This window comes from Argentina anserina, chromosome 7, assembly GCF_933775445.1.
Source record: "Argentina anserina chromosome 7, drPotAnse1.1, whole genome shotgun sequence".
NCBI classification, from domain to species: domain Eukaryota; kingdom Viridiplantae; phylum Streptophyta; class Magnoliopsida; order Rosales; family Rosaceae; genus Argentina; species Argentina anserina.
The window spans coordinates 11,267,318-11,294,537 of NC_065878.1; the positions used below are offsets into that span (position 1 = coordinate 11,267,318).

At 33.8% G+C, this 27,220-nt stretch overlaps 1 protein-coding gene across 1 annotated transcript; it reads left to right on the forward strand.

Annotated features, from left to right (window-relative positions):
* Nucleotides 1-20,599: 20,599 nt before the first annotated feature.
* Nucleotides 20,600-23,867, forward strand: LOC126803305 (probable WRKY transcription factor 12). The gene is made up of 4 exons (XM_050531088.1): nucleotides 20,600-21,206; nucleotides 21,312-21,385; nucleotides 22,017-22,178; nucleotides 23,644-23,867. Exons 1-4 carry the CDS (start codon nucleotides 20,844-20,846, stop codon nucleotides 23,804-23,806), a joined length of 762 nt encoding a protein of 253 aa, XP_050387045.1. The 5' UTR covers nucleotides 20,600-20,843; the 3' UTR covers nucleotides 23,807-23,867.
* The last annotated feature ends 3,353 nt before the right edge of the window (nucleotides 23,868-27,220 follow it).

Consider the following 27,220-nt stretch of genomic DNA (forward strand, 5'->3'; position numbering starts at 1 on the left):
ATTGGTTTAACGTCTTTACTGCCTTTAACCAACCGATGAATAACATCATCAATAATGGTCATCACTTTCGAGACCTAGTATTCTCACGATCCTTTCATTCTAAGTACAATTGCATGCAATATTGCATATCCTCAGACAATTATGGGTAAATTACTTATGCGTAACGAGGACCCTAGTATTGAGATATAACCACTTAATTGTCGCTCCTACTCATCAATTCTACAAAATGAACATGGGGTTACGGGATGTTCAACATCTATTCTGTCATGCAATAAAAAGTCTACTTTTTAAATAGGACCTGATCCACCGTACATATTTGAATTCTCCTACATTATCCAGTTTAATAGACTTGATTGGATGGTCAAGATGGTGAGCCATGAGGTTTCAGTAAGAAACTTCGGAATTCCAGTATTTGGCTCTTAGTTCATCAAGAGTTCATCACACTTCATTTTATTATCGCTACCTTTATCAAGTTAACGCGCTCTGTGGTCTGGAGGCATTTGAATTAGGTTAAAACCAATCCATTTAGGATCTTTATCTACATCTCTTAACTTAGTCCCAACATAGATTATATATGACAAGAATCTGCAAATTCAGTTATTTTGGAAACCACCTAACTGACAAGGTATTATGAGAACAAGCCGTCTCATATTTGATTTCAGGACGTTTTGTCAAAGAGTTTGCGACATAAGGTGAGTCTAAACTCTTCTATTTCTCACTATGTCTAACAAAGGTATAACCAATAGGATTTAAATGTGCGGTGTTGGTATTACCTGACCAATGACCTATCTCTTTGTTAAAACTGGACCCTACAGCTTTCCAAGAGGCTGTGGTGGCGACATGGGTCGACCATCACCATCAGTTCTTGCCGGATAGCACTTTCCATGTAGACAATCTACAATGTTGGAATTTTTCTTCAACAAAGTATGCTTGGTTCGACATCAAACTCATTCAACATCGTCATTTTTCGAGATTTCGTATTTGGATTGGTATAGACATTGAGGCGTCCCCCCAATGATAACCATCATCCAAGAAAACAAACGAGTGAGTATCATTGATCATAGATCAAGTTGTGCCATAACTCGCATTCAACAAGTATTATTGTACCAAGTGGTCTCTCTACACTTCCGTGAGAGCCACAACCTAGTGAAACAATCTACCACATTTGTGGAGTCACCACGTCACCAATAAAGAGTGACTACATGTCAATCTGTCAGACATCATTCCTTACAGGCATAGTTGCAGCATGTATCTCTCATCTCGTCACTTCTATTTTTAGGACTACTAGGAATATGATGAGGCACATTGAGACAAACCACGACAAAACTAAGCCGTTGAACTTGAACAAACTTGCTCTTCTCTCCCCCTAACGACGGGGAGACTGGCTCATCAAGAGTGACTAAACGAGATCGCATGTTAAAATCTTTATATAAGCGGACATAGGTGGAATTTTATGTCTTATTCAAAGACAAAATTCAATATCAAATAACTCATCATTATGCACTTGTGGAGACGCAATTTGGAACATAAAATATGTGGACAATAAATTGTTAACATAATATGTTAACAAACATGCATATTTTTAAACTTGAAACACTAACATGCGAATCATTACAACCATAACGTTAATGATGGTGGTATAGATTAATACCTTAAAATAAGACACGCTACAAGCCGTAGCTTATGGTTTGAATTGTTGGTTCGTTAGAAGCCTAAGCACATCAACAACAATCAATACCGAACCTCTATTTTACACTTCCTTGAATGGTTCACTGACTTTCTGGATCCCAAATGCTACAAATTTTTAGGAGAAAGTAAACATGGGTGTTAGGAATCCAATGTCACTGGCCTAACTACCAAAACCGGTTGGACAAATACCGAACCGGCCGGAATACTCGCCGGAGGTCAGTGACCACTTGTATCGAGCGGTTCACTATGTTCCAGGTCTCCAAATGCCCTCAAATTTTATGAGTAGGTAGCCTTGGATGTTATAAATCAGTGGCCACAAGTATCACCTCAATACCTTACTTAAAAGAAGGTGAACCGGTCCTCACAATGAAAAGTCTGCAATCTGTAAATCCTGAAATTTTAGGCTTTTTCAACTTTTGTCATTGTTTGGGTGCGCCATAACACCTAAGTGTTATGGTTTGAGCTTAACCATGATATATGTATCACCACAACATATTTTATCCTCAAAGTGAATCATGATAAGCCAATATAGGTTTTCATCTTATGTCTCATTCTCTTTAGCTTAGAAGGGTCTATGTCACTCCTAAACTTTGCTAAAGAATATGCTTAGAGATTGAGCATAGTCAAGTAAGGATCAAAGAGGGGGCTTATGCACTTATTAAGGCATAGATTACATCTCCATTACTTTGGAAGATTTTTATTGATCCATTTAACTTCTTTGCTAAAAAGAATAGCCTAAACGAGTCATCGAATCATTATTCTGAATCATAGTATTGTAAAAAAAATACAATTCACACTATTTCGACTCATGAGATACGTTACATCATTAGAAGCGATACATAAGAACTATTTACAATGAGTTTGTAGGTGATAAATAATGTTGGCACAATGATTGTCTTCAAGTAGCTTATCATCTCACCAATTTTTATATATAGTATCGTTGTAAATTCATCAACATAGACAAGTACTATGACAAAAACCATTTCCTAGATTCAATTGCTCTCTTGATGCATGAAAGCCTGTGACTTAAATCATAACGCCATAGGACATTTAAACTTGAGCATTTAAGCCACTCGTAATTCTATGTGTTGATCTAGTCATCGTAGTCATTATAAATTAAAATACTAAATCCAATAATAGCTTTAAATTCTTTTAGCTATTCACTCAATGTCTTTTGAACATATTCATAAATAAGAATATAGAGACAATTAGTCTTATGTTAAGACATATAAATATCACAAATTAAAGCTCGGAAAATGCACTGATATAGTCTCAAATGGCCGCATAACGTTATGTAAGGGTTTTAGACCCTCAAATGTAATACATGAGTGATTGTGACATACAAATATCATGCATATACACCATAGATCCAAATACAATAATCGGTATTGCATAGGCATACCTAAAGAGGGTTGCCGGCGTCAAAAAAATAGAGCCAAAAAGGCTAGGAGTTCGTGAACAGGCCGTGTGGGGTGTCGTGCAGGGGTCGTGCAAGGGTCCTACCGGGGGCCTCGCAGGGGGCTGCAGAGGGGGCTGCCAATGGGGAGAAACGTGTTACAGAAGAGGGGGGCTGTAGGGCAGCTGCAGGGAGACTGCCAATGGAGAGAAACATAAGGAGAAACGTATTGATAACGTGTTACAGAAGAATGTAATATGCATCAAAATAGGGAGAAACATAATCTTTACTCATTGATAAGGGAGCCTTCATATAGGCATTACATTGAGTATCCTGTAGATTTAGAGATTATATATCTTTCCTTATCTAGACAAACCTATACTAATTATGACAAGATACACCGGAAGATTACGGTGAGTAATTCTTCTACAACACAAACTTAATTGATACGCGCATGAATCAAAATAATGACCTTAATTACATTACTCAACGTAAGGGTTAACCTTATTCAAAATGTAATATCTTAAAAATTTATAATTAATTCATAATATGTATTTTTCAGATATTATTAATTTGGTGGAAGTCCAATTTTATAGTACGAGGGTGAAAATGAAAGTGTTCGAGCAAATAGTTACTCGGAAATGTTAGAGTGAAGGATCAAAAAGTTGATTTTGAACTCGTTGGTTTCCTCAAAATACTTTTTTCTTGAAAATTGTTGAGCTCGTCGATACAAATTCGTAGACACATGACACGTGGAATTTAGAGATCGTATGAAGAAGTTATAGTTAACTAAAGTTTTTCGAGTTTTGGAAATTTTAAGTAATAGTAGAAAATTTTACCATTAGAGTTATATTTTTGCATATACCCATTTTCTTCTCTTTCTCTCAGTTGTGCGCCCCTTTAGTATCAAATTCAGGCGTCTGACCTGACCCAGCTTTTTCGGCGTCGTCCGACCTCCTTCCTCTAAGCTTCCCTGTGGTGGTGGTTGGCGCCACTTTGTGCTTGTTTGCGTGAATCGACCCACTCTTTTGGCGGCGGGAACCCGGTTTCAGTTCCACCGATTTCAACGCTTCTTAGCGATGACCCCAACCTAGGAAGCTTCACCTCCTCTCTATGGTCTCCCCTCTACGGTCTCCGACCTCATTTCCTACCCACATGTATCAGTCAAGCAGTGACGACTAGGCAACAATGCCTTCAATTTTCCTAGTTTGGCAAGTATGGAGCTCAGTTTTGGTGGCGTGAGGTAGATAACTCCATCCTCAGTCAATTCTTAGAAGTCTAGTTAATCAAGTTGATGTTTGTGCATTGGTTTCCGGAGTTGCTGATACGTTCCGACCCAAGTTTGCATGAGTTGTAGGTATAAAGTTGCTTATCTTTTCTTTACTCTCATGTTGGGTGTTATGAAATGGTCAATAAGTGGAAGGTTTGAGCAGTAAGTTAGACTCGTGCTTAGCCAACTGTATCAGTGCATGGCAATCAGTCTGACAAATATTATGGGGGTTATTGCTATATGGTCTCATGTTAGTAAATACAAGCATGCTATTATATAATCTGTGACTTTAGTTAACTATTGATCGTGTTAGGTTTAAAATTGGATTTCATTCAGTTTATTTTTAGGTAATTCATGTCTTGAATTGTGGTATAACTGATATTATTGAATTGTCTGAATACCTCAACGACCTTGGAATGTCTCGGAGAAAGAATCGTCTTAAAACTAGTGTTCAAATTAGGTTGTGAGTAGCTGGTTGGAGTAAATTCACTTTGGTTTTGATTGTTACTAAGTTGGGATTTTTATTAATTAGAAAGTTAATCCATGTGGGTTCATTCACTATGGATTGACATAGTAACATCTTTGGTGGATTAGAGACTTTAAATAGTCTCAGATGAGTGGCGACTGAGTGGCCTAACTTGAGTTTTGGCTTAAGCAAGGTAGGGGATTAGAATTATAATTTTGATTATTGTATCTCTAGTGATAAAGAGTTGCGACCTTGTAATAACTAGGTGCATGATGTTTGCAATGGAGTGATTTGCGGTGGCTAGTGACTTTTGTATTTTTTTGCAGAAGACGTAGCAGGATTCAAGGTGAGTAAACCACACGATGATCATTATGATCAAATTATATCATAATTATGAAATCGCTAAATGTGAAATTATTTAAAAAAATAAGTTTATTTCAAATCATATGAACTTGATCGGCTATGGTTTATCAATAAGTAAAATGGTTTTATTATAAAAAATATTTTTCAAAGGTTTAGCAATAGTGAACTATAGTTGGTATTAGTGGGTGATTATTGAGTGAATGCCTATGTGCATGCACTATGTGTGTGTGTTTACGTGAACATATATGTATGGATTGTGTGGATTTGTGAGATGTTTTTAAGTGTGACTTTGGGTGAAGTTATTCGATATAATTGTCATATCATGTTTTAATTGATATATGATGTGGAAGGATATGTTGTTTTATGAGTCATGTAGGACTCCTTTAGGTACAATATACGTCATGTGAGTATTGACTACATTGTACTATCATTTTTGACATTTGAGTTATGTTAAAATGTATTTGTCTTCTGACAATCACAATGGTGACAATGTCAATTTAAAATTTACGTCATGTGAGTGATTGAAGATATTGTACTATCGTTTTGACATTTGAGTTATATTAAAATGTTTTTGTCTTCGAACGGTCACAATGGTGGCAATTCAATCGAGAACCAAGTCTTTCACTGAGTGATTAGTTAGAACTCTTGTATGTCTGCCGTGACACAACATGAGCAGTAACTGAATTGGGTTATCTGCTTATGAGTGCATGTTTTAAAAGAGAATTTATTTATGATATTTTCTTGGGTTCTTATTGAGTTGTTAAATTCTTCTTCCATGCTTTCCTTTTGTATACATGTGATCTCTATTGAACTAAACTATATGCAGAGATTGCACTTATCTTATTTGTCTTTATTTGTGAATTCTTGAACTATGCTTATATGAATGAATCACTAATCTTTATTATGCATTTTGTGTGAGTGTGTTTTGTGAGGTTAAATGATGTTGCTTATATTGAAAAATTATGAGCATGTGATTTTTTAGTCAGGTTTACTCACATGAGTTTTATAAGCTTATTGAGTTCATTGTATACAACCTAGTGCATCAATCTATGGTGTAAGGTTGTATGTGCTGATGGGGGTATTCAGGTTCTTAACAAAAGAGATTAGAAAATTTGAGTTAGAAATAAGAGTTTTGTAATTCCTGAATTATTTGTAGTAAATCTCTTAAGAGCGCTTTAATTAACTTGTTGCTCAAGTTGTGTACCACGATATAAGTGTAATATTTGAATTTGATTCGTGTTATTACGTTTTCAAATTTGAATTTGAATTTCATCGTCTATAATTTGAGGTGTGACACAAAATACTTATTGTATGTCTCAGTAAGGTTAAAAGGGGTATTTCATTTCATACCCATTTTTGGTGCATGCTTTTAAAATAAACTCACCTTATTTAATTATAATTTTTACTCAAATATTGTCAAATAAGATACTAAATTGTCTTTCGTTTTAACAAAAATTACATATTGCCACTATTTAACTCTAATTAGTCAACTTTGGTATTTTTTTTAACTTTAATTATAGATTGAATACAATTTTGCAAGTTTCCTTTTTAACTCATCATTATTACTAATAGATTATATTCAAATACCTTAATATAATGAATGTAAAACTTATATTTTAGTGATTTAAGATTTCGATCAGGTTGTTAACTTGGAGAACTTTGTTATATCATAGTTTTTTCTTCTGATTTTTTAAGTTTCATTCATCTATTAAATAACCTAAATTAAAGGTATGTGTGACTTTAAGTGTTTAACCTAGTTAGTAGGTATCTCTTTAATTACAACCTAGTTAGTAGGTATCCTTTTTTTTTTCATTACCAAAAAAAAAACCTAAGAATGAGAAGTATATATATTTAGAAGGTTCATGTAGAATTCCTAGTTCATAGATATATATGTCTCATCTATAAAAATCTACATTTTATTGAGGAAAACAATATATAAGGGAAGTTTAATATACCTCTTTATTAGATATTATAGTGTATGTATATACCTATGATTCTTATCCAGAATATTGTTTAATACCTCTTACAATGGATTAATGTGACAATATACTTAACAAGAAGAAAAAAAGATAATTCAACAAGAACAATATGTACCTCACGATAAGAAATATTTACTGAATCAAGATCGTTTGGTACATTATATACCTTCATATGAATTTCTCATATAATCTTCATATGACTAGCTCCTATTGTTTGAAAAATAATAATTAGTGTAAAATTTTGCAAAATGAAATTGATAGAAGAAGAACAAGAAGTTGCGAAACTGAAATTTGTGATGAATATATATATATATATATATATATATATACATTGATGTTAGCAGTATGAATTAAATACAATAAAATAATTATGGATACAATTAACGAGCTTCACATTCGGAAATTAATTTTTAAACCCAAGATTAGGAAAATTATTTAATATAACATTTTATATGTTAGAAGGGTAGATTAGACTTATACAAAAATAAAAATTAATAATAATAAATAATTTTGAATGTAGAATGAAAGAAAAAATGGATGTGAGCTTAGGTTTAAAAAAGGCATAAATGCCGATTTGCACCCCAAATTTGGGTAAAATTGTCAATTTGCACCCCGAACTTGCATTTGAGTCAATTTACCTCCTAAACTTGGTAAAAATGCCTATTTACATCATGAACTTGTATTTGAGTCAATTTACCTCCTAAACTTGGTAAAAATTGCCGATTTGCACCTCATCCGTTAAATTTAACTGTTTCTATCCAATTTTGCGTCACATGTCATGCACATGAAGGGTAATGTTGTCATTTTCTATTTATATGTTTCTTAAAAACAAATAAAAATATTCTTTAAAATGAGGATTATTTTGTTAATCAAATTATTTATTTACATCTTTTTTCTACCTACTTAACCATACTTTGAATTATATATTCAATATACCCACCCATTCAAATATAGTGTGTTGTGTATAAATATTTTTTTATATGTACACATTGTTGGAGGATGAACAAAACGAGAATAATAACGACGTAATAAAACATAACGTAACCGTTTATTGATTGATAATGAGGCCAATATATAGGCATTACATAACCACAATCCCATAGGATTCGGAGTCCTAATCTATTACAGAGATGCGAATCTATCTCCAACAAAAAACCTAATAAGGCTAAGCCACACACAATGGTAGAATAATAATTCTCTCGGAACACATTTTTTTTTTAATTTTCAATGTATTTATTTATTTATATTTTTTCTAATATCTTTTAACATACCATATCACATAAAATAATAAATATATAAATCAATAACATGTTTCGAAAAAACAAACATTGTAGCAAGTGTTCCTCTTAAGTAATTTTATTAATTTATTTCATTATTCAATATGAATAAATATATAATGACAATACTACCCCTTAAATGCATGACATGTGACTTAAAATTGGGTTGAAAACATTAAATTTAATGGATAGGGTCACAAATCGGCAATTTTTACCAAGTTTAGGAGGTAAATTGACTCAAATGCAAGTTCGGGTTGTAAATCGACAATTTTTACCAAGTTTAAGAGGTAAATTGATTCAAATGCAAGTTCGGGGTGCAAATTGACAATTTCAGCCAAATTTAGAGTGCAAATCGACATTTATGTCTTTAAAAAATGTGCTCCATTATTAGGTTTAATTTTAATTTTCTCTAAAATTTGACGGCTGAGCATGGGCTGAACGTGCTACTACTTGTGGTAGATCGATATGGGCATGCTCCTAAAGCTATCTAGTTAATTAAATACATGACGATCGAGCTTAAGCTTGTTTGTAGTTTATGCAACTATATATATACATTGCTTCTGAGCATTAAAGTAATTAGGGTATGGTTAACAGATTGGAAAATAGGAAGAAAAAAAAATTCAGTAGTATCATCTTGACCTCCATGATGGTTACAACTTATAACTATTCATAATCAAGGATGATGCTGGAGACGAACAAATTGAGCAAAAACTGTGGCACGAGCTATGTGATCAGTGCTACCCTAAATCTTGATATATGATTTACGAAGCAATCCGTCACATTAACTCTGAATACTTCGGTAAAATGACTTCTATAGATACAGTTCCCTTCCAAACTAGTTCAGAACATTTGATCTTTGCATGTACAATTACCATGCATTCTCATGCATGTAATCGTAATCGGATTTGTTTGCTCACTACTGTGTCAACCAAACTACACATTGTTATCGATCTGAATCGATGCAAAATAATTGTAGTTATAGGATCATAATTAATCAAACAAGCTATAAGATAATCAATATCTTAAACCGTACTGAGTCACCTGAGTGATTTGCATAGTACTTTGTAGAAAGTAGAAGTTTATAGTTACCGTCTTAACCAATATTATTGCTACTGACGTGTAAATATTGTCTTATATTTTAACCGAAAATAAAATAAAATAAAGAAGTTAGATAATTAGATTATAAAAACAACTACTTTGTCTACTAAGATGACAACAAATTTGCCATAAAATCAGGCGTGGATCTAGCTAGGAGCTTGGTTGGGCTCAAGCCCTACAGAGATTTTGTTACACCCCATACGGATTAGTGGGTGTTTTGTAGGTTTGGTTACGTATACTTGCTAAAAGAAATCCCACCATGGTTCGACTCCCAGCCTCAACAACCTTTTATCTCTTTTTCATTACTTTCTTAATTTCTTTTTAAGTATTTGTTAATTACTAGACGCATAGTTTGAGAAATCTTAGCTTTAGAGTTTTTATATATCAAATACAACAAGGTTATTGCATATAACTAGTGTTTATGAAATTTTTTTGACCATTCTATCTAATAAAGATGGTTCCAGAAAGTTTCTCTCTAGGATGGTTTAATGGTTCTTTTGGATGTGTTCTAATTTTTGTTCATTGCATCAATAAATAAATTGTATTTTAGTTGAATATTTTCCATCGTACATATTAAATCAGCAACAACATAAATTATTCAAGCCCACCCATGTATGAATTATGGATCCGTTATATATACCCACCACATATCCCACGTGACATACCTCTTAATGTTATTAGTTCATTTTTACTGTGTTTGTTTATGATTGGTTATTTATATGCAAATAAATTTTTATCATTTTCACTACATGTATATTAATTATATCATGATATAATATAATTAACTGGACATACCACATGTGGTGTGACGGATACATAGAATAATTACTCCGTAAAATATTCCCCAACCATAGTTTCAGTTTCATATATTGCGCATAATATGCATTTTGATTCAATCTGGAAGGAATATGTGATATAGTTGAAGATGCACATCCAGAAGCAGACAGCAAAATTTTGTTTTTAGAGTTCGGTTGATCTGTTTTTTATAATGATAATGTTATAGGTCCTGCTTAGAACAAAATTGGGTGGGTGGGGGATGGTTGAGTCTCACCTACAGCCTGCCGGTGCCATTAGCTTTAAAATTGCGAAACTCTTTTTCTTTTTGAGTCTGGAGCTTTGTGGGAAACAAGAGACACAACTGAGCTAGGGTTAGGAATGACGATCGACTACGGACAAAGAGGACCCATCTTCAAAATATCCGATGTTCTCACTCTGTCATCATGAGATTTCGGAAGACTTTAGAAATTGATTGAAAGGGCAATCATTCCAGCATGGAATTCAGCACATATTCTTAGCTAGCTAGAGGAGCTTTCTTTCACTGTCTATCCCTCGTTGCTTTCAATTGTAATCGTTTTGGGAAGATTAGTAATTACACTTTTGAAATTTGTATCTGGAAATCATGAATCATGTCGGATCCCTACTTAGGTTAACTATATTGTTCACTGCTCATTGCCGTTGTAAAAACTATATTAGATAAGCAGAATTGTCTTTCAAATTGCTTCATGTAGAGATTATTTCCTTCTGATTCTTGTTATAACTACAAAACCTTTGATTTACTACCTACTCGATCGACCTCTTTCTCAATTAAGTGATCCACACCAGAACACATGAAGCCAAGTGGAGACTCACTCTAATCTTACAACTAATTAGCAAGCATTAACTTCATTAACTTAGATTCCAAAACTTTCAAAAATCCAAATGAATCGTTGGAAAGGTTCTGAAAATTTCTTTCCAAATTCGGTCCATCCGACACACACCCGGGCGTTGCCCTCAGGACTAGAGGAAAATCGGGGTATATATAATTACTACCTTAACTTGAGTAGTAAAGAGAGATAGTACGTACCACTCTCCAAAAAATAAAAGATAGGACATATTACAGTAGAGAACAAAACAGATTGAAACAAATTAACTTTTGTAAATGGAGAGGAAAATGTTTTAGCGCTATAATATGATGCCAGATCTAGCTAATCCCACGTGACATGTCAACAATTATAATAATCACAAAATGTCATTTTTGAATAAAAAGACAATCATATCATTATTAATTCAACAACTTAAGATTATTATAAACAAAATTGTAGTTCTTTTTTATATCATTTATTTTTCAAAATGCTTTCCAAATGTAATAAAAAATACGATACATAGAAAGTATGCTTGAATATATATATATATATATATATATATATATATGCGTGTGTGGGGTGCCTATATGGTAATTTTATTAATTAATTATAGTCATTAATTAGTCGTAAATGAAATTAATTAAATAAGAAAGTCATGAATTTTGACATATTTGTCATTAGGAAGATTATCATCGAAATAATTTTATTAAATATGGTATTAATAAAAATATGTATACTCTAGGAAAAATAACATTTGTTACCTTATGTACATATCCCCTTAAATCGATTATACCCTAACAAAAGAATATTACATTTCAGAAAAAACCTAAAGAATCTTACCAATGTTAAAGAAAAAACATTATTTTCTTATTAGTGTGCATTCGTCAAAGTAACTGACGGAGACAATTGGGCAATTAGTATTGATATTTAGTTAATTACGGATTTAAATTATGTAACGAATCAATTCTCATTCATTGTCATTAAACTGATTGATATATTTCCATGTAATATTTTTTCTATATAAAGGGGATTCGTAATAATATGAGTAGATCAACTCCGTTTACACTTTTACAACTAAAAGTTTTCATCTAAACATAAATGTTGTAGTTACCTTACATCGTCTAAAATTTAAAAATATTTGTATATATATATTTGAAAATATATTTTGTGCATATATATATATATACAGTCCCTATCCAGAGTGAAGGTTCACTCTGAAGTTTCAGAGTGAAGTTCCAATTTTGGCACACTTTTCGGTCAAATTTTTTCAGTATAAGCGATTCAATATTTAGGTATGCTATTCAAGATCATCTCTACAAAATTTCATCTAATTCGGACATCGTTAAGGTATTGAAATTAGATTAAATCAATGAATAAATTAAAATTGTTCAACGTGAACCGTTCGTGTAAATCTCAATTTTGAAAGCTCAAATCATTGTTAAATTGGATGAAACTTTATAGAGATGATCTTGAATAGCATATCTAAATATTGAATCGCTTATGGTGAAAAAATTTGACCGAAAAGTGTGCCAAAATTGGAACTTCACTCTGAAACTTCAGAGTGAACATTCACTCTGGATAGGGACTATATATATATATATATATATATATATATATATATATATTTCGCGTGGACACATATATTTCAAGCATATTTTCATAAATTTCAATTTTTTAAATTGTATTTTAGAAGTATTATTATGATGAAAAAGACGAAATGATAAAAAAATAAAAAAATATTTTTATAATAATTTAGAACCGTTAGATTAACAAGAATATGATTGTATTTTTTATTTAAAATGATATTTTTTATATAATTTTAATTGTTGATGTGCCAATGTGATGTGACATATCATTTAGGATTGCGGCGCCGGATTTGACGTTATATTATGACGCCCTAGCACTCCCTTTGTAAATAAGCCTAGATGCATGGTCGATATATTGTGAGGTTCTAGCTTCATCAAAGCTAACGTACTAACTTGAAAATGTAGATCGACCATATTGTGTAGACTAGCTAGCTCCATAAATTAGCATACCGATAATATATAACTAGTTTTTATGTATAGTCGATTATTGCTAGGTACATATAGGAATATTGATATTATTACGAATCTCTAGTCACTACAACAAATAGGCTTGTACCACAATTGCGTGGCAAGTAATGGGGGTAGCCAGGTTTAGTCATTCTTGATTATAATTGTAAGGGTTCATATATATTATCCTTAGTTAGTTGGTTTGCTTTAGCTTGGACACGTTATACCCAAGGTCATGACCATATAATTAAGCCTCTAGTGATGGCGGTGCTATGAACCGTAGGGCTTGTTTTACGTTGGAGCTTTGTATGACCACCAAATAGTAGTGAAGACTGAAGAGGAGAACATATTGAACAAGTTGACAGGATTCTTTTTGTGTGCAACTGAAGGTAAATTTCTTGTTGGCAACTGATTAATTTCTTGTTGGCAAAGTGTCATGTCTAAAATTAAATTAGGAGGTATAGTTGCTTGCAGAAGCAAAAAGCTATGATTCTTTCTTGTTTCCTTGTACATGCAACAGTAGCATCATCAAGAAAGCAGCACCAGCTATCCCACTATCATATGCAGCAGTACAAACCATTACACAACTTTGACCTATCACCAACACCACGGCAGCACCACCACCACCGCTATGTTTAGTTCATATAATGAAAACAATCATTTAGATAATTAATTAATCTTTATCAGAACACGTAAATGAGTTAATCAAAGTGGCAGATTTATGAACTTTAATTGCATATATATAGCTTGATCTAGTTATCTTTCATTGGTTTTTCTCGACATGTTTGACACTTTTTAAGTAGTGAATAGACTTGAATACAATTGAGAGCATTATTCGAAATAAAGGTTATACATTGAGGAGTACTCAAACGGACGGATTGCTTGTTCTTATGAGTTTTTTTTTGGAAGGAATAATCTGTTTTCTTTATTTTTGCATGTCCTTGTAACGGGAAACAAATTCTAATTTAATTTTCTCTTTTACACCTCTTTCTCTTTCAATTTAGGGCATGAATAGAATTACAATCACTAGCGCGCAGTTTCAACTTTCAACTATATATCAAGCTTCAAATATCTGACTCGGCTGCAAATGATAGAAGCCTAGTTAATTAGGGAAAAACGTGTTTCACATATATTTTCACAGAATCACATCCGTATATCTTGACTTTCTGGAATATAAGTGACTCTTTTGCGTTCCATAACCAAAGGAAGAGATTATAATAATCTTATGTACATGCCTCTGTTCTACCTTCAGTATTAATTTCTACCATTGCAGCTGCTTTTTCCCACTAATTTCGCAGTAGTTAAAGGTCATATGGATCAGACCCACCCATTATAAACGATAGTAAAAACATTAGTCTGCTGTGTGTAAGTAATACTCGACCAAAAAGGATGCTTATTAATTTGGACTGTAAAAATTGATTTCAAGAGGCTAACTTTTCATTTACTAGTGGGGTTATCTCATTGTTGAACTTGAACTTCTTTACTTATCCGGCCAATTTAAAAAGAAAAAAAGACAATTTAAAGTTACCCAGCCGGGCTGCCGGGGGAATATAGTTAGCTGGTGCCGGCGCTATATTACCAAAGAGAATGGGGGAATATATTGTTATATATATATATATATATATATATATATATATATATAGTCCCTATCCAGAGTGAAGCTTTACTCTGGAATTTCATAGTGAAGTTCCAATTTTGACACACTTTTCGGTCAAATTTTTTCACCATAAGCAATTCAATATTTAGGTATGATATTTAAGATCATCTCTACAAAGTTTCATCTAATTCGGACATCGTTAAGGTATTGAAATTAGATTAAATCAGTGAATGAATTAAAACTGTTCAACATGAACCGTTTGTGTAAATATCAATTTTGAAAGCTCAAACCATTGTCAAATTGGATGAAACTTTGTAGAGATGATCTTGAATAGCATACCTAAATATTGAATCGCTTATGGTGAAAAAATTTGACCGAAAAGTGTGTCAAAATTGAAACTTCATTCTGAAATTCCAGAATGAAGCTTCACTCTGGATAGGGACTATATATATATATATATATATATATATATATATATATATATATATATCTCTCTCTCTCTCTCGTTGGGAAAAACCATAAGAAAAGGATAGAGCGAGAGGAAGTTCTGACTAGCTTAGTCAGAAAATTAAGATAGGCACTAGCTAGGTTGCACAGACACGCCATTGCAGTGACGTATCGCGTGTCCGACATAGACACGCCCCAATACGCGCCGGACACGCGAACTGACTTTGGACACCGCCCGGACACGCAAGTGTCCAAATCGGACACGCGGACAGGCACCAACTCATAATAAAAATGAAAGTGCTTATGGTGAGAATCAAACCTTGGTCATCCAAGACACTCAACAACTCCTCAACCATTCCAACAAATTCATTTTTTTTATATTTATGCACACTTTAATATATAGAAGGACAGAAACTCGTGATAAAAATAAGAATGCTTGTGGTGGGATTCGAACCTTGGTTATCCAAGGTACTTATCAAGTCCTTAGCCATTCTAACAAGTTATGTTTTCATCATTTTAATGCACACTTTGACATATATATACATCTAAAATTCTAAATACTTTCAAATTTATAAAATATTTTTTTAATATATATATATATATATTAAAAATAATATTTAATTAACATTTCCACCACATGTCCGTGTCCAAAAAAAATTATATATGCCGTGTCTACGTATCGAATCGTGTCCAATATGGACACTCGTGTCCGTGATACTTAGGGCACTAGATGGGGATTTTCTTAAAAGATATAAAGGGTACGTTGGTAAGAGAAAGAATATAAAAACATACATGTGAATAGCTCTGAGTTTTCAGAAGCGGAAAACAAAATCTAGTTCTCTAGGTTTTGAGACAAGCGGCGGCGATCTTCAATCTCGTTTTTCAAAAGGGCATTCCAGTGTAGCATCGTGAATGGGGTGGTGCTTCTCACTCCTGTGTGGCATTTGTTGTGGTGCATTGGATTAGCAGGCCTCAAAGCTGTTGACATAGAAAATTTAATGAAAATAATATTTATTAAATAATTAATTAATAACGAGCCCGATAAATTGCATACGTGGCTCGAAAAGTTGACAAAGTTAGCAATATTCCGAGAAGGACACGCGGTAACACATAATTGGATAGTTGGAAATAAAACACCTTAATTCTGACTAAAATCAAGTATCAATTCAGTGTTAATTAAAATAGATTGATTCTCAAAATGAAAGTCAGACATTTAATTAAATGGACAAATTCCGTAACGGTCATAATTAAATTAATTAATTAAAGTTGATTAATTTAGTTATGGAAATAATTATTTTCAAATTAATCATTAAATACAAATTGATTTAATTATATGATTAAAGAAACAAAATTAATTCAGTGTCATCAAAACATTTAATATGTGGAGGAGCCCTGACACTATAAATACCCTTTCTAAAATCGAGAGAGAGACTTCAGCCAAGAGGGGTAGAAGATGAGAAAGACTTCAGACGTAGACGACAGAGAAACATATGAAATCATTCTGAAGCTTTGAAACCTCCCGAGCCCACGAAGAATCAACAAGCTGCCAAATAACCCATTCTTTCATAAGTTTCAAGCCTCGAAGTTGTCAAAGTCCCAAAGAATAAACAAGCCCCAAGCCGATTCCTTAACCAAATCAAGCTCTGAAGTTGTCAAATTCTTGAAGAATCAACATGCTGCCAAATAATCGGTCTCTTCACCAACTTCAGACGGAGTACAAAACCCCACGTGACATCACTCGTGGCTCAAACCTGATCAACATCAAGCCTTAATGGCCCTTGATCGAAGTTGTTCAACAAGCTCGTGGAGGGTCAATAAGCACCAAACCAATTCCTTGATCCATCTGCAATCAAAGCCGAAGAACATTCACCACGTGACGCTGCTCGTGGTTCAAATCCAATCGTGATCAAGCCTCTACGTCCCTTGGTCAACTTTCTTCTACAAGTCGTCAACAAGATCAATGATATTGACCTTGAATTAAATCATTGTCGAAGATCGAATCAAAATACATTCATGTAAAAGAATACCTACAAAGATTGTAGCTCGCAATTCATAGATAAATATATATTATTTTGTACACATGTCTTACTGTTATTTATCACATGATTTTCTGTGTTTACAAAAACTTCTAGGACGTAACTGCGGCAACGGTGGCTCCTGGCAGCATCGAGTTCACTAAGTTGGAGCAACTCGGTCTCTTTTCAGTTTGGATTTTGAAGTGATGGCTTGGGTTTTCAAACAGCGAGTTCAAAGGAGTTGTTGTTTCTGACTTTCTACTTTGGTGATCATGGTAGCATGGTGGGAGCAAGGTTGGCCGCCAGAGACACAGCATGTCGACGAGAGGCTGTTTATGTGTCCGTTGATGTTCAGGCATGGGTTTGGGTTTGGGCTTTTGGGCCTAGTCCTAGGGTTGTTTATTGCTTGGGCCTTAGGGTCTGGGTAATTTAGCCCACTTTATTTCTATTTTGAATAAATAAATATGGAACTTTGATGTAACTTCGGGAGCCATCTTGATGGTGTCAATTTTTTTTTCTCTTTGGTTACTTATGGACTATTATTTTTAAGCTTTTATTACTTTAGTTAAAGCTAGGTTTTTGATTTAAGTTTGTCTTTCATGACTCATTATTGTTGTAGTTGGAGATCTCTCGATTGGTCATGCTGGTAATGTAATTTTCTTCATGTATTAATAAATATAATGTCTCAAATAATTAAAAAATAACAATAAAATTGTACTCACCCGGTTAATCAGTAACTAATTTAAAGTTATAGTTGCCTGCATGCTGGACATGGATAACGAGGTTTGAGTCCTAATAGTCACATTGAGCAAGTCAAATTAAAGCTCCAATAATTTGTCACCCGATGATAGATCGAACGAGGTCAAACTTAGTTACACTGCAATGAAAAAGTTAGAGATGGCGAGGGAAAAGGGACTGAGGGTGTGACTAGCTAGTTTGCTGGGTTTAGTTGTTGTTGTACGTTGTTGGTGTTATGGGGGAAGTTGGGAGGGTCTTATCATGGAATATATATGTATTGTGAATGAAGTAACAGATGAAAATGAGTGGAAGGGGAAGATAGATGCCAAGAAATGTGATGTCGGAGTTAATATTATTATGGTTACTTACTGTAGTGTTTCCCAGGGGAAGAAAGAGTGGCCTGAGTGGACAATTTTCTGCAAAATATATATATTTGGCAGCATCATATATTCCTTTCCTTCTTTCTTGTTTCAACTGCCATGGGCATGTTGACGTGGATGTAAGTTTGATTTGCGCCCAATACTCATTGCCCCATAGACTCTAACCTCTCTATGTATTATTACTTTTAAGAAGGAATGGAAGAAGGCATTTAGCCTATTCTGCTGTTAATTAACGTTTAATTAGTCATTATGGTTTACTAAGGAGAGCCAAGTCTCTAGGGTTTAACAGAAGCTGATGTTATGCCTAAAGAAAAATGCGTACTCTGTAGCTGGACTAGCTTCTAGCAGAGAGGGCAAAGCCGATTGCAAGTAAATCGACAACAACTTTTGCTTCAAATTTGTCGATCATTATTTTTGTGCCTACAATTTTAAACTCAAGAAATGTGTCAAATTGCTAAATTATTATCTAAATATGAGTTGGGAAAAACACATGTTATGAGTTTAAAAAGATGAACACAAGAATGGTAGTCGGCAAATTAGCTACAATTTGATTCCCTGTTGTACTGCTACAATCCATGTTGAAGGCTTGGTCGTTGTTGGTTAAGTTGAGTATTAATCATAAAAGTTAATTCGCAGATTGCCATCTTTAAATACTCGATAGACTTTAAGGATCGGATCCCGCGCATTTTCTACATTTATAGAGCTTGCAACTGATGATTCATATATCAATCCTTGTTATAGTAAATGATCGATCATCAAGTATCCATAAAGTTATAGGGATATGCATGATCCTAAATAATATATAAGGAACATTGTATAAGGTTTCCTGATAATTTTCAAATCATAAGACAATTGTTTGGAAGATGGATCAATCATGTGATGATCACATAAGTCTCCTATCTTTCAATTGAAAATTTAACCATTACGGTGCTTTGTTAACGACTAATTTTTCACGCATGTGTGTGTATCTTGAAACCCAAGATATCTTTCAACTTAATGATGGTTGCTTATACACACATTACTCGTGCCAAGTGAGATCATACAAACAGTAGTAGTAAATGCTGTATAAAAGACACCAACTCACTTAAACTAATGATACCTGAATCCCAATAAACACAGTACTTTTCAAGCAAAGTCCGGTTTCATATATGAAGTTGGTTTGGGTCAAATTCCGCCATGTAAAGTATAAAATATTGCCGAATCAAAAGTAATTGTTTGTTACAGTCTGTATACAGATAAGTTTACGCGACACATGCAAGGCACTTGGATGAAGAGAAAATATGAATTTATCAACTAGGGTTCTCTCATCATCTCCATAGTAACCAAAACTGTTCGGTTCGATAACTATTGAGAAGTAAGGCACACGAAATAGACAGAAATCTTAAATACTTTAAGGTATTAATATATATACCATTTTAGGATAAACAGAAAATCAACTAAAAAGAGACTGCCTAGTTGGAAAACAAAAACATGAAAAATATTGACAGGAGAAATCTGTGAAATCCATTTGAGGTAATAAGTTTACAAAAGAGTGAACAGGAACTCAAATTTGTAGAAATATTATTGCTTGCTTGGGACTAAAACAATAATATACGTAATAAGTAAATACAATTTATAGTCCTGCACCAACATATATTAGAATCGAAGTTACGGTTTAACAATATTACTCCCGACTCTCGACAGACTCGATTAGCTTGTAGTCAGATACAATACCTAAATCCTAAATTAAATGAAATATATCAGCCCTGAAAGAATAGGTTGATAATTTATTAAGTGATCAATGTCATGTCATTTTCGACATTATGTTCCAGAAAAAAGCTGGCCGGTAGCTAGTAATAAGGATTATTGTTCATCCACGAGTCTCAAAATTCAGAAAGAAATGCCCTATCACTTTTTCCTTTTGAGTAAAACAATCATTCTCGTATAACCTAAAAGGCTAAAACCAAGTCGATCTGGATATGCAAAAAAAAAAAAAAGATTGGTCTTTTAATCGAAAACTTTTCGTAGTTAAATTTGCATTGCAGGTATGGGAAATTACAAAATAGAACAGAACCACACATTCCCTTAATAATTTCTTCTAGCTAGCTTGTACGTACTGTATGCAGAGAATATAATCATACATGTGTGCGCGCGTAGGACAGAGGGATGGCTACCTACTGTGGCCGCAAGTAGTCTTATCAATACAACTCCATAAACAACCTTATAATTGCAAAGAAGAAGAAGAAGAAGAAGAAGAAGAAGAAGAAGAAGAAGCTGAGGAGAAGAGTATTTTCCTGGAAATCGTTTCCTTTCTGCGTTTACTCGTCTTGACCAGCTTAACAGTTAATCATCCCCTTCCCTAATATTCCATATAACCCAACAGGAATTGCACGGATAAACTAGTGCAAACACAGCTCACTACTACTCCACTAAGAAGCAGAAGATCCATCGAGCACAGCTAATTTTTCCCCATAAGAAAAACTACGACTACTTAATGGAAGGAGGTCATCACAGAGAGGTTTCGAACTACGATCTTCATCAGCAGCTTTCGTTTTCCAACAGTATTCCTCCCGAAGAACAAGCGAACCACCACGAAATGGGGTTTGTACAGTTTGAAAATCATCATCATCAAAATCAAGTTTTGAGCTTCTTGGCACCCTCTCCTGCACAACAGTCACATCCCCCACCACCGCCGCCGCCTCAGCAGCAGCCTTCTTCTTCTTCTTCTCATCATCATCAGACAGCTGCGGTGAACAGTAGCATCACTGTCACAACCACCGCTGCTACAAACACCAACATGGGGTTTAGTCACAGTCACGATCTTGTTACAAGACCTTCCTGGAATATCAACGACCAGGTAACCTAGCTAATTAGTTGTTGATTTCAACTAAAGAAGATGCACTTTGGTACTTTATTCGTTCCATCTCACTGATGTACAATTATTGTTCACGGAAATATTTAGGCTGGAACGCTGGATCCAAAGGGTGTCACTGATGAAAACGGAACCGGTAATGGTAGCGATTGCAGCAATTCATGGTTCGTATATATTCATATATTAACCTTTCCATCTTTTTTAATTTAGTAAGATCGATCTCTCTCTTACTAATTAACATGTCAACAATACGTTCTCCTCAGTTTCTTCAGATTTCTGGATCTCTTTACTAAAGATCGACGCGTATATATCTACAGATAAATGTGTATTGTATGTATATGCACGTATTATACACGCATAGATGCCTGCGCACGCGTACCTGAGAATTATGTCTTCTTTAAGTTAGCAGAATCTTTAGAAAGATTTAGCCAGAGATTTTATCTGCTATGCTTCCAAACAGTGCTCTCTCTCTCTCTCTCTCTCTCTCTCCCCTGTTTGTGTGACGCGACGCGTGCGTGCGCCTATGTTTTTTTCTGATATCTGCTATATCAAGTACTTCAAACATAGATATCTTATTTCCGTATGCTCCATATCCAAGTATCCACAAATCCGCAATGACAAGTTGAAAACTTCTGACAAGTATCTTTGTACTCATTATTGATAGAACGCATATGTTTCTAAATTTTTATATGAATTAAGGAAATCTTGCCGCTAATGACCTTAATTAGTAGCCCCTAAAAAGGAATAGACATCAGTGATCATCATCTAATGAGGTAGCTTGAATTCACTTGGCAGGTGGAGGAACTCAAACTCAGAGAAAAACAAGATGAAGGTGAGGAGAAAGCTCAGAGAGCCAAGATTTTGTTTCCAAACCAGGAGTGATGTGGATGTGCTTGATGATGGTTACAAATGGAGGAAATATGGCCAGAAAGTTGTCAAGAACAGCCTTCATCCTAGGTACATATCAAATAAATGATGCTTAATTAAATTTTATAGTTTATCTTAAATGACTTGCAGTGGTACACATCAAATTGATTACCAAATTAACTAGATAATTTGTAAGTATATATTTGATAACAATCTGTAATTTAGGATAACATTTTTAGACATTTGATTTAAACCAACAAATTCAAATTATCAAATTCAATTTTAAAAACCAGTGTCCTTCATATAGATCAAAAGAAACTTTTTTCAAATGAATGACCAAAGTAGACTGAGTTAGAAAGTGTAGGCTTGGGATCAATTTCAATGCTTTTCATTACACAAACCTTAACAAGATCAAAAGAAAGTAAATGAGGCCTTCCAACCCTTTGAATTGGCGTTTCTATTCCAAAAAGAACGTACGGTTCCACACACTTTTTACTGCTAATCAACTTGAGGAGAGAACTAGCTCTTCTTAGAATAGATAACCAAACAGTTCTAGGGTAATAGTTAAAATTGTTGTAATGAAAATATTAGATACTTGAAATATATAACTTATTACGATTAGTTTTTTTTAAGAAAACAACACGTACTATTGGAATCTCAGCACTACTCCCGTTGATAAAAAACACAGGACTGAGGCCGGGATTAAGCTCCGTAGTAGGGTGAATAGACTGAATACTAGTATGGATTGATCTGATTCACGTCGGTATGAACTCATAGTCAGCCTCAAAAGCTAAGCTAACTCAATTTCCTAATTCCTACGACCCTCGTCGCTTGGCATGGGTTTACCTGGTCATTTCGTTCAAATTTTATTTTCCTCTCTCCATTTGTTCCAATTTTATTATCCTACTAACTTAAAATTTTACTAATTCTGCAAGAATTATGACAATAAGCTGATGAAATCAATGAATCCATTTTGACGATGAGAGTTTTAAAGTAGAGCACTACAATTTCGGACCATTAAAATCTTCTCTGGAGTTGGCATTGAAACAGAAATGTTCAGTGACTGTTCAAATACTAGCTAGTACAAACTGCACAGTTAGGCTTTCTGTCTCTCACTTGTATCGCCACTAATAATCCTGTACGTCTTACCCAGCTCCTTTCTATATCTATAGACTATACACCTATATATAGTACTCTTGCAGCTCCCATCCTCCACCTTCGTCCAGTACTCTTCTTCTTTAGAGTTTGACCTACCCCTTGAGAGAATAACGTCAAATATGCATGGTTGCAGACTTGCACTAGCTAGCTTTCTCATGGTGATCACCCATTTCTTTTCTGGATAACGGTTTAACTGGGTTTTACATAGCTAACTTAATTTTGTTGCATCATCGATCAGTCATGCATGAGTTAAAATGATTTTTAGCATAAGCTTGCATGACAACCTATCACTTTTTATATGCTATGCAACTTCAAAACTAATACTTATCTACTGTACTATACCTTGATTTTAATCTGATCTGTGGTAAATATCTGCATGGCATATGTATGTATGCAGAAGTTACTACCGGTGTACTCACAGCAACTGTCGGGTGAAGAAGAGGGTTGAAAGACTGTCTGAAGATTGTCGTATGGTGATAACAACCTATGAAGGTAGACACAACCATATCCCTTCAGATGACTCTAATTCATCTGAGCACGAATGCTTTACCTCTTTTTAACTCTATTTATGTTTATGTTCATCTTTATATGGCTACAGATGATGTACTCATTATGATTATTTTCTTAGCTTGTCTGATATATATATATACACACACACACACACAGTAATCAACATAGTGCTAATTTTGTGTTAAATAATTGGAGGGTTTGTTACATAAAACAGCTGGAAATGGTCACTGCAGAGGAAAATATACACAAATGCACAAGCATTTTACCACCTACTTTATAGTTTCCAACCCCATTTCTATTTACAGGGTAACGTTAGGTCTAGCTAGTACGTCTTTTGCAACAAATATAGTCATATAAAGCTCTATTTCTACAGCATTGTACCCGTAATAGCCTATAATTAAGTTTTAATTTCATCCAACATATAAATTATTCTGAAAAGAAAAGAAAAAATTAAGTAACGATGTTAATTCAGTTCGGTTCCAATTATCGCTAATAAGTAATAACTTTATTATCGTTGCTAGCTTCCAATCAAATCGATGTTATCTAATTTAAGCTGATGATGATATTCAGTATCTTAACTCAGATAAGAGTTATGATCCTTTCAGATTTCCACTTTTATTACGTGTTCAGCACAATTAGCCTTTTAGTACGGGGAGTAATAAGGAAGGACCTTAGCAGACCAGCCATGGTTAGTCAGGGCTGACCATAGCCAGTAATGACTTGCGCACTCCACGGTTTTGAGGCCTTGAAATAACCTAACAATAACAAACGAGGTAAGTTAAGTCTCTGCCTCTCCCTCGGGTAAATTGATCCCACTCCAGAGTCTAAACCAAAAAAATTAGAAGTGACTCAGGTGGTCGGCACCCGAACAGATGAATTGAACCCTTGTCTCTCGTCGGAATTCACCTTCTTTGATGAAGATGCGTTAACAATTGCTGCAGGTTGGGTGTTGAATTGAGTAACCCTTAATCCAGAAAACAACGTAAATGATGTCATTAATTTTGGGTTCTGAAATTCGTATATCAATGCTGAATTGAATTTGGCTTCCTATTTGATCTGCGGTTGGATTGCTGTAATTGAAGTATTGTTTTATACTGATATGGTTCGAGAGTGTGGCTCAACTTTGGTTTGCTTGCCCAAAAACATGGGTGATAGGTAAAAGTGGTCTGGTATTGTTGTGGTGGTTTGTTTATGAGAGTGAAATGAAGAATTGATGGTACCATCTGAGTGATCTGACATAGAAGAATGCAAGGTTTATAGCTGGGAAAAAGAAAAGAAAAAAAAGAGGTTTGGGGAGTCTTTATCGTTAAAAATGATTGGAGACTTGGTGATCGAAGCATAAGCTTTACACATATTTGGCGTGAAGTGAATTTTGTTGCAGATGCTGTCACCCGTCTTGGTCATTTTTCTCAGACTGCCAGTTGGACCAATCTCTTTCCCCCTAATGTAGCTCGGTCCTCCTATTTGATAATTCTGGTTTAGGACAAGGAATGAAATATTGCCGAGAACGGAGATATCGATAATTCGAAAATTTAAAATTTTGATGGAAATTTTAGAAAATTTATATAAAATAATTAAGTAAATTGATGAAAATTTATATAAAAAATGGAAATTTTGAATGAAACTTTGAGAAATGTTTATTTGATCAATTATCCACTATATGTCATAAGAAATTATTTATAACTATTAATTTATAGTGAGTTATAGTAATTTGAGGTGAAATAATCATCGAGCATTATTAAAAATCGACTTAATATATATATATATATATACCTAAAGGGAGACTAGCTCATCACGTCTTATTTACAAATGATACATTAAACATGAAATTACATGAGTGATTTAGAACCACATAAATGATCTATGAGGTACAAAATTTTCACTATTTTCATCATGTTTTTCAGTAAAATCCTGAGTATATTGTGAAGAATAGTTATTAAATGATACCCCCTTTCTAATTTTGCATATATTGACTTATATGCTACCTATATGAGTCACGAGTGATTAAATGTGGATTGTGCTACTGGTAGTTCCCGTTTGGATTAAGCATTTCTCGACTTTGACCATAACCGCAGATTTGTGAAGATCGTGCATCAGATTGTGTCTATATGTGTTCACTTGATTGCATCTCATTATAGAATAAATATGATGGATATAACATGTTGAATTTCCCCCATAAGGGTAAAGTCCATCATTGATTCCTCCTAAACTAAAGGGGTTCGATTCTCTTCAACAGCTAGTTCGGTTTTATTTCAATTTTAGATGAATGTTGAGACATGTAATGTATTATATAAAAGGAGTCATATATAACAATAAGTTAGTGTAGTAGAGTTGACTAAAACTTTGTGCTCGCAAAAAAATGGATCAGAGGTTTGATTCTCTTAACTAGTGATTTTTATTTTATTTGAAGTTGGCTTGACACTTGGCGATATTATGAAAATATCGGGAATTTTGAAAGTTTCCGGATATATCGAGAATTTTCAAAAATTCCATTGAAAAATAATTGGTATGTAACAGATATATCCATATGTCAAAAAATGGAAACTTTCGCGGAAATTATGAATATAATAGTCTTTGGTTTAGGATGTTTAAGAGGGTTTAAGTTGTAGTTTTGTTTCTTTTCTTGTTTTAGCCATTGAAAAAAAAATTTCAGTGTACTCCTAAATTTTACACCCAAAATCAGTTCACCTCTTAAATTTTTTATTTTAATCAGTTCACCTCTTATATTTTTAAATGACATCAAAGAATGATAAAATTTAAATTTTATATAAATCATATCGATAATTTTTTAATTTAAAATTTTTAGTGTTGTTGTAAAATTATTGAAAATTTTATTTTGGTCTTACATATATGATTTGAAGTATTCTTTTAATGGTTTTTAATCCGATTTTAACTGGTATAGCATCAGGAATAGTTTAAAGAACTTCGCTATAGAATCAAGAAGTGTATATCAGGTTTAGAAACGTACCCCTTCCCTCACTGACTTGCTCCACGACAACTGTTATATATATATATATATATATATATAGTCGCTATCCAGAATGAAGCTTTACTCTGAAATTACATAGTAAAGTTTCAATTTTGGCACACTTTTCGGTCAAATTTTTTCATCATAAGCGATTCAATATTGAGGTATGCTATTTAAGATCATCCATAAAAAAATTTCATCTAATTCGGACATCGTTAAAGTATTTAAATTAGATTAAATCAATGAATGAATTAAAACTGTTCAGCGTGAACCGTTCGTGTAAATCTCAATTTTAAAAGCTCAAACCATTGTCAAATTGGATGAAATTTTGTAGTGATGGTCTTAAATACCATAACTAAATATTGAATCGCTTATGGTGAAAACATTTGACCGAAAAATATGCCAAAATTGGAACTTCACTCATTAATTTCAGAGTATATATATATATACACACACGTATTTCATGGTAGGGCAAGACAATTTACGAGATGTACGT

Coding starts and splice junctions, on each gene's coding strand:
- LOC126803305 (XM_050531088.1), top strand. CDS start 20,844: ATGGAAGGAGGTCATCACAGAGAGGTTTCGAACTACGATCTTCATCAG. Junction 21,386..22,016: donor AGCGATTGCAGCAATTCATG/GTTCGTATATAT, acceptor TTCACTTGGCAG/GTGGAGGAACTCAAACTCAG. Junction 22,179..23,643: donor AAGAACAGCCTTCATCCTAG/GTACATATCAAA, acceptor GTATGTATGCAG/AAGTTACTACCGGTGTACTC.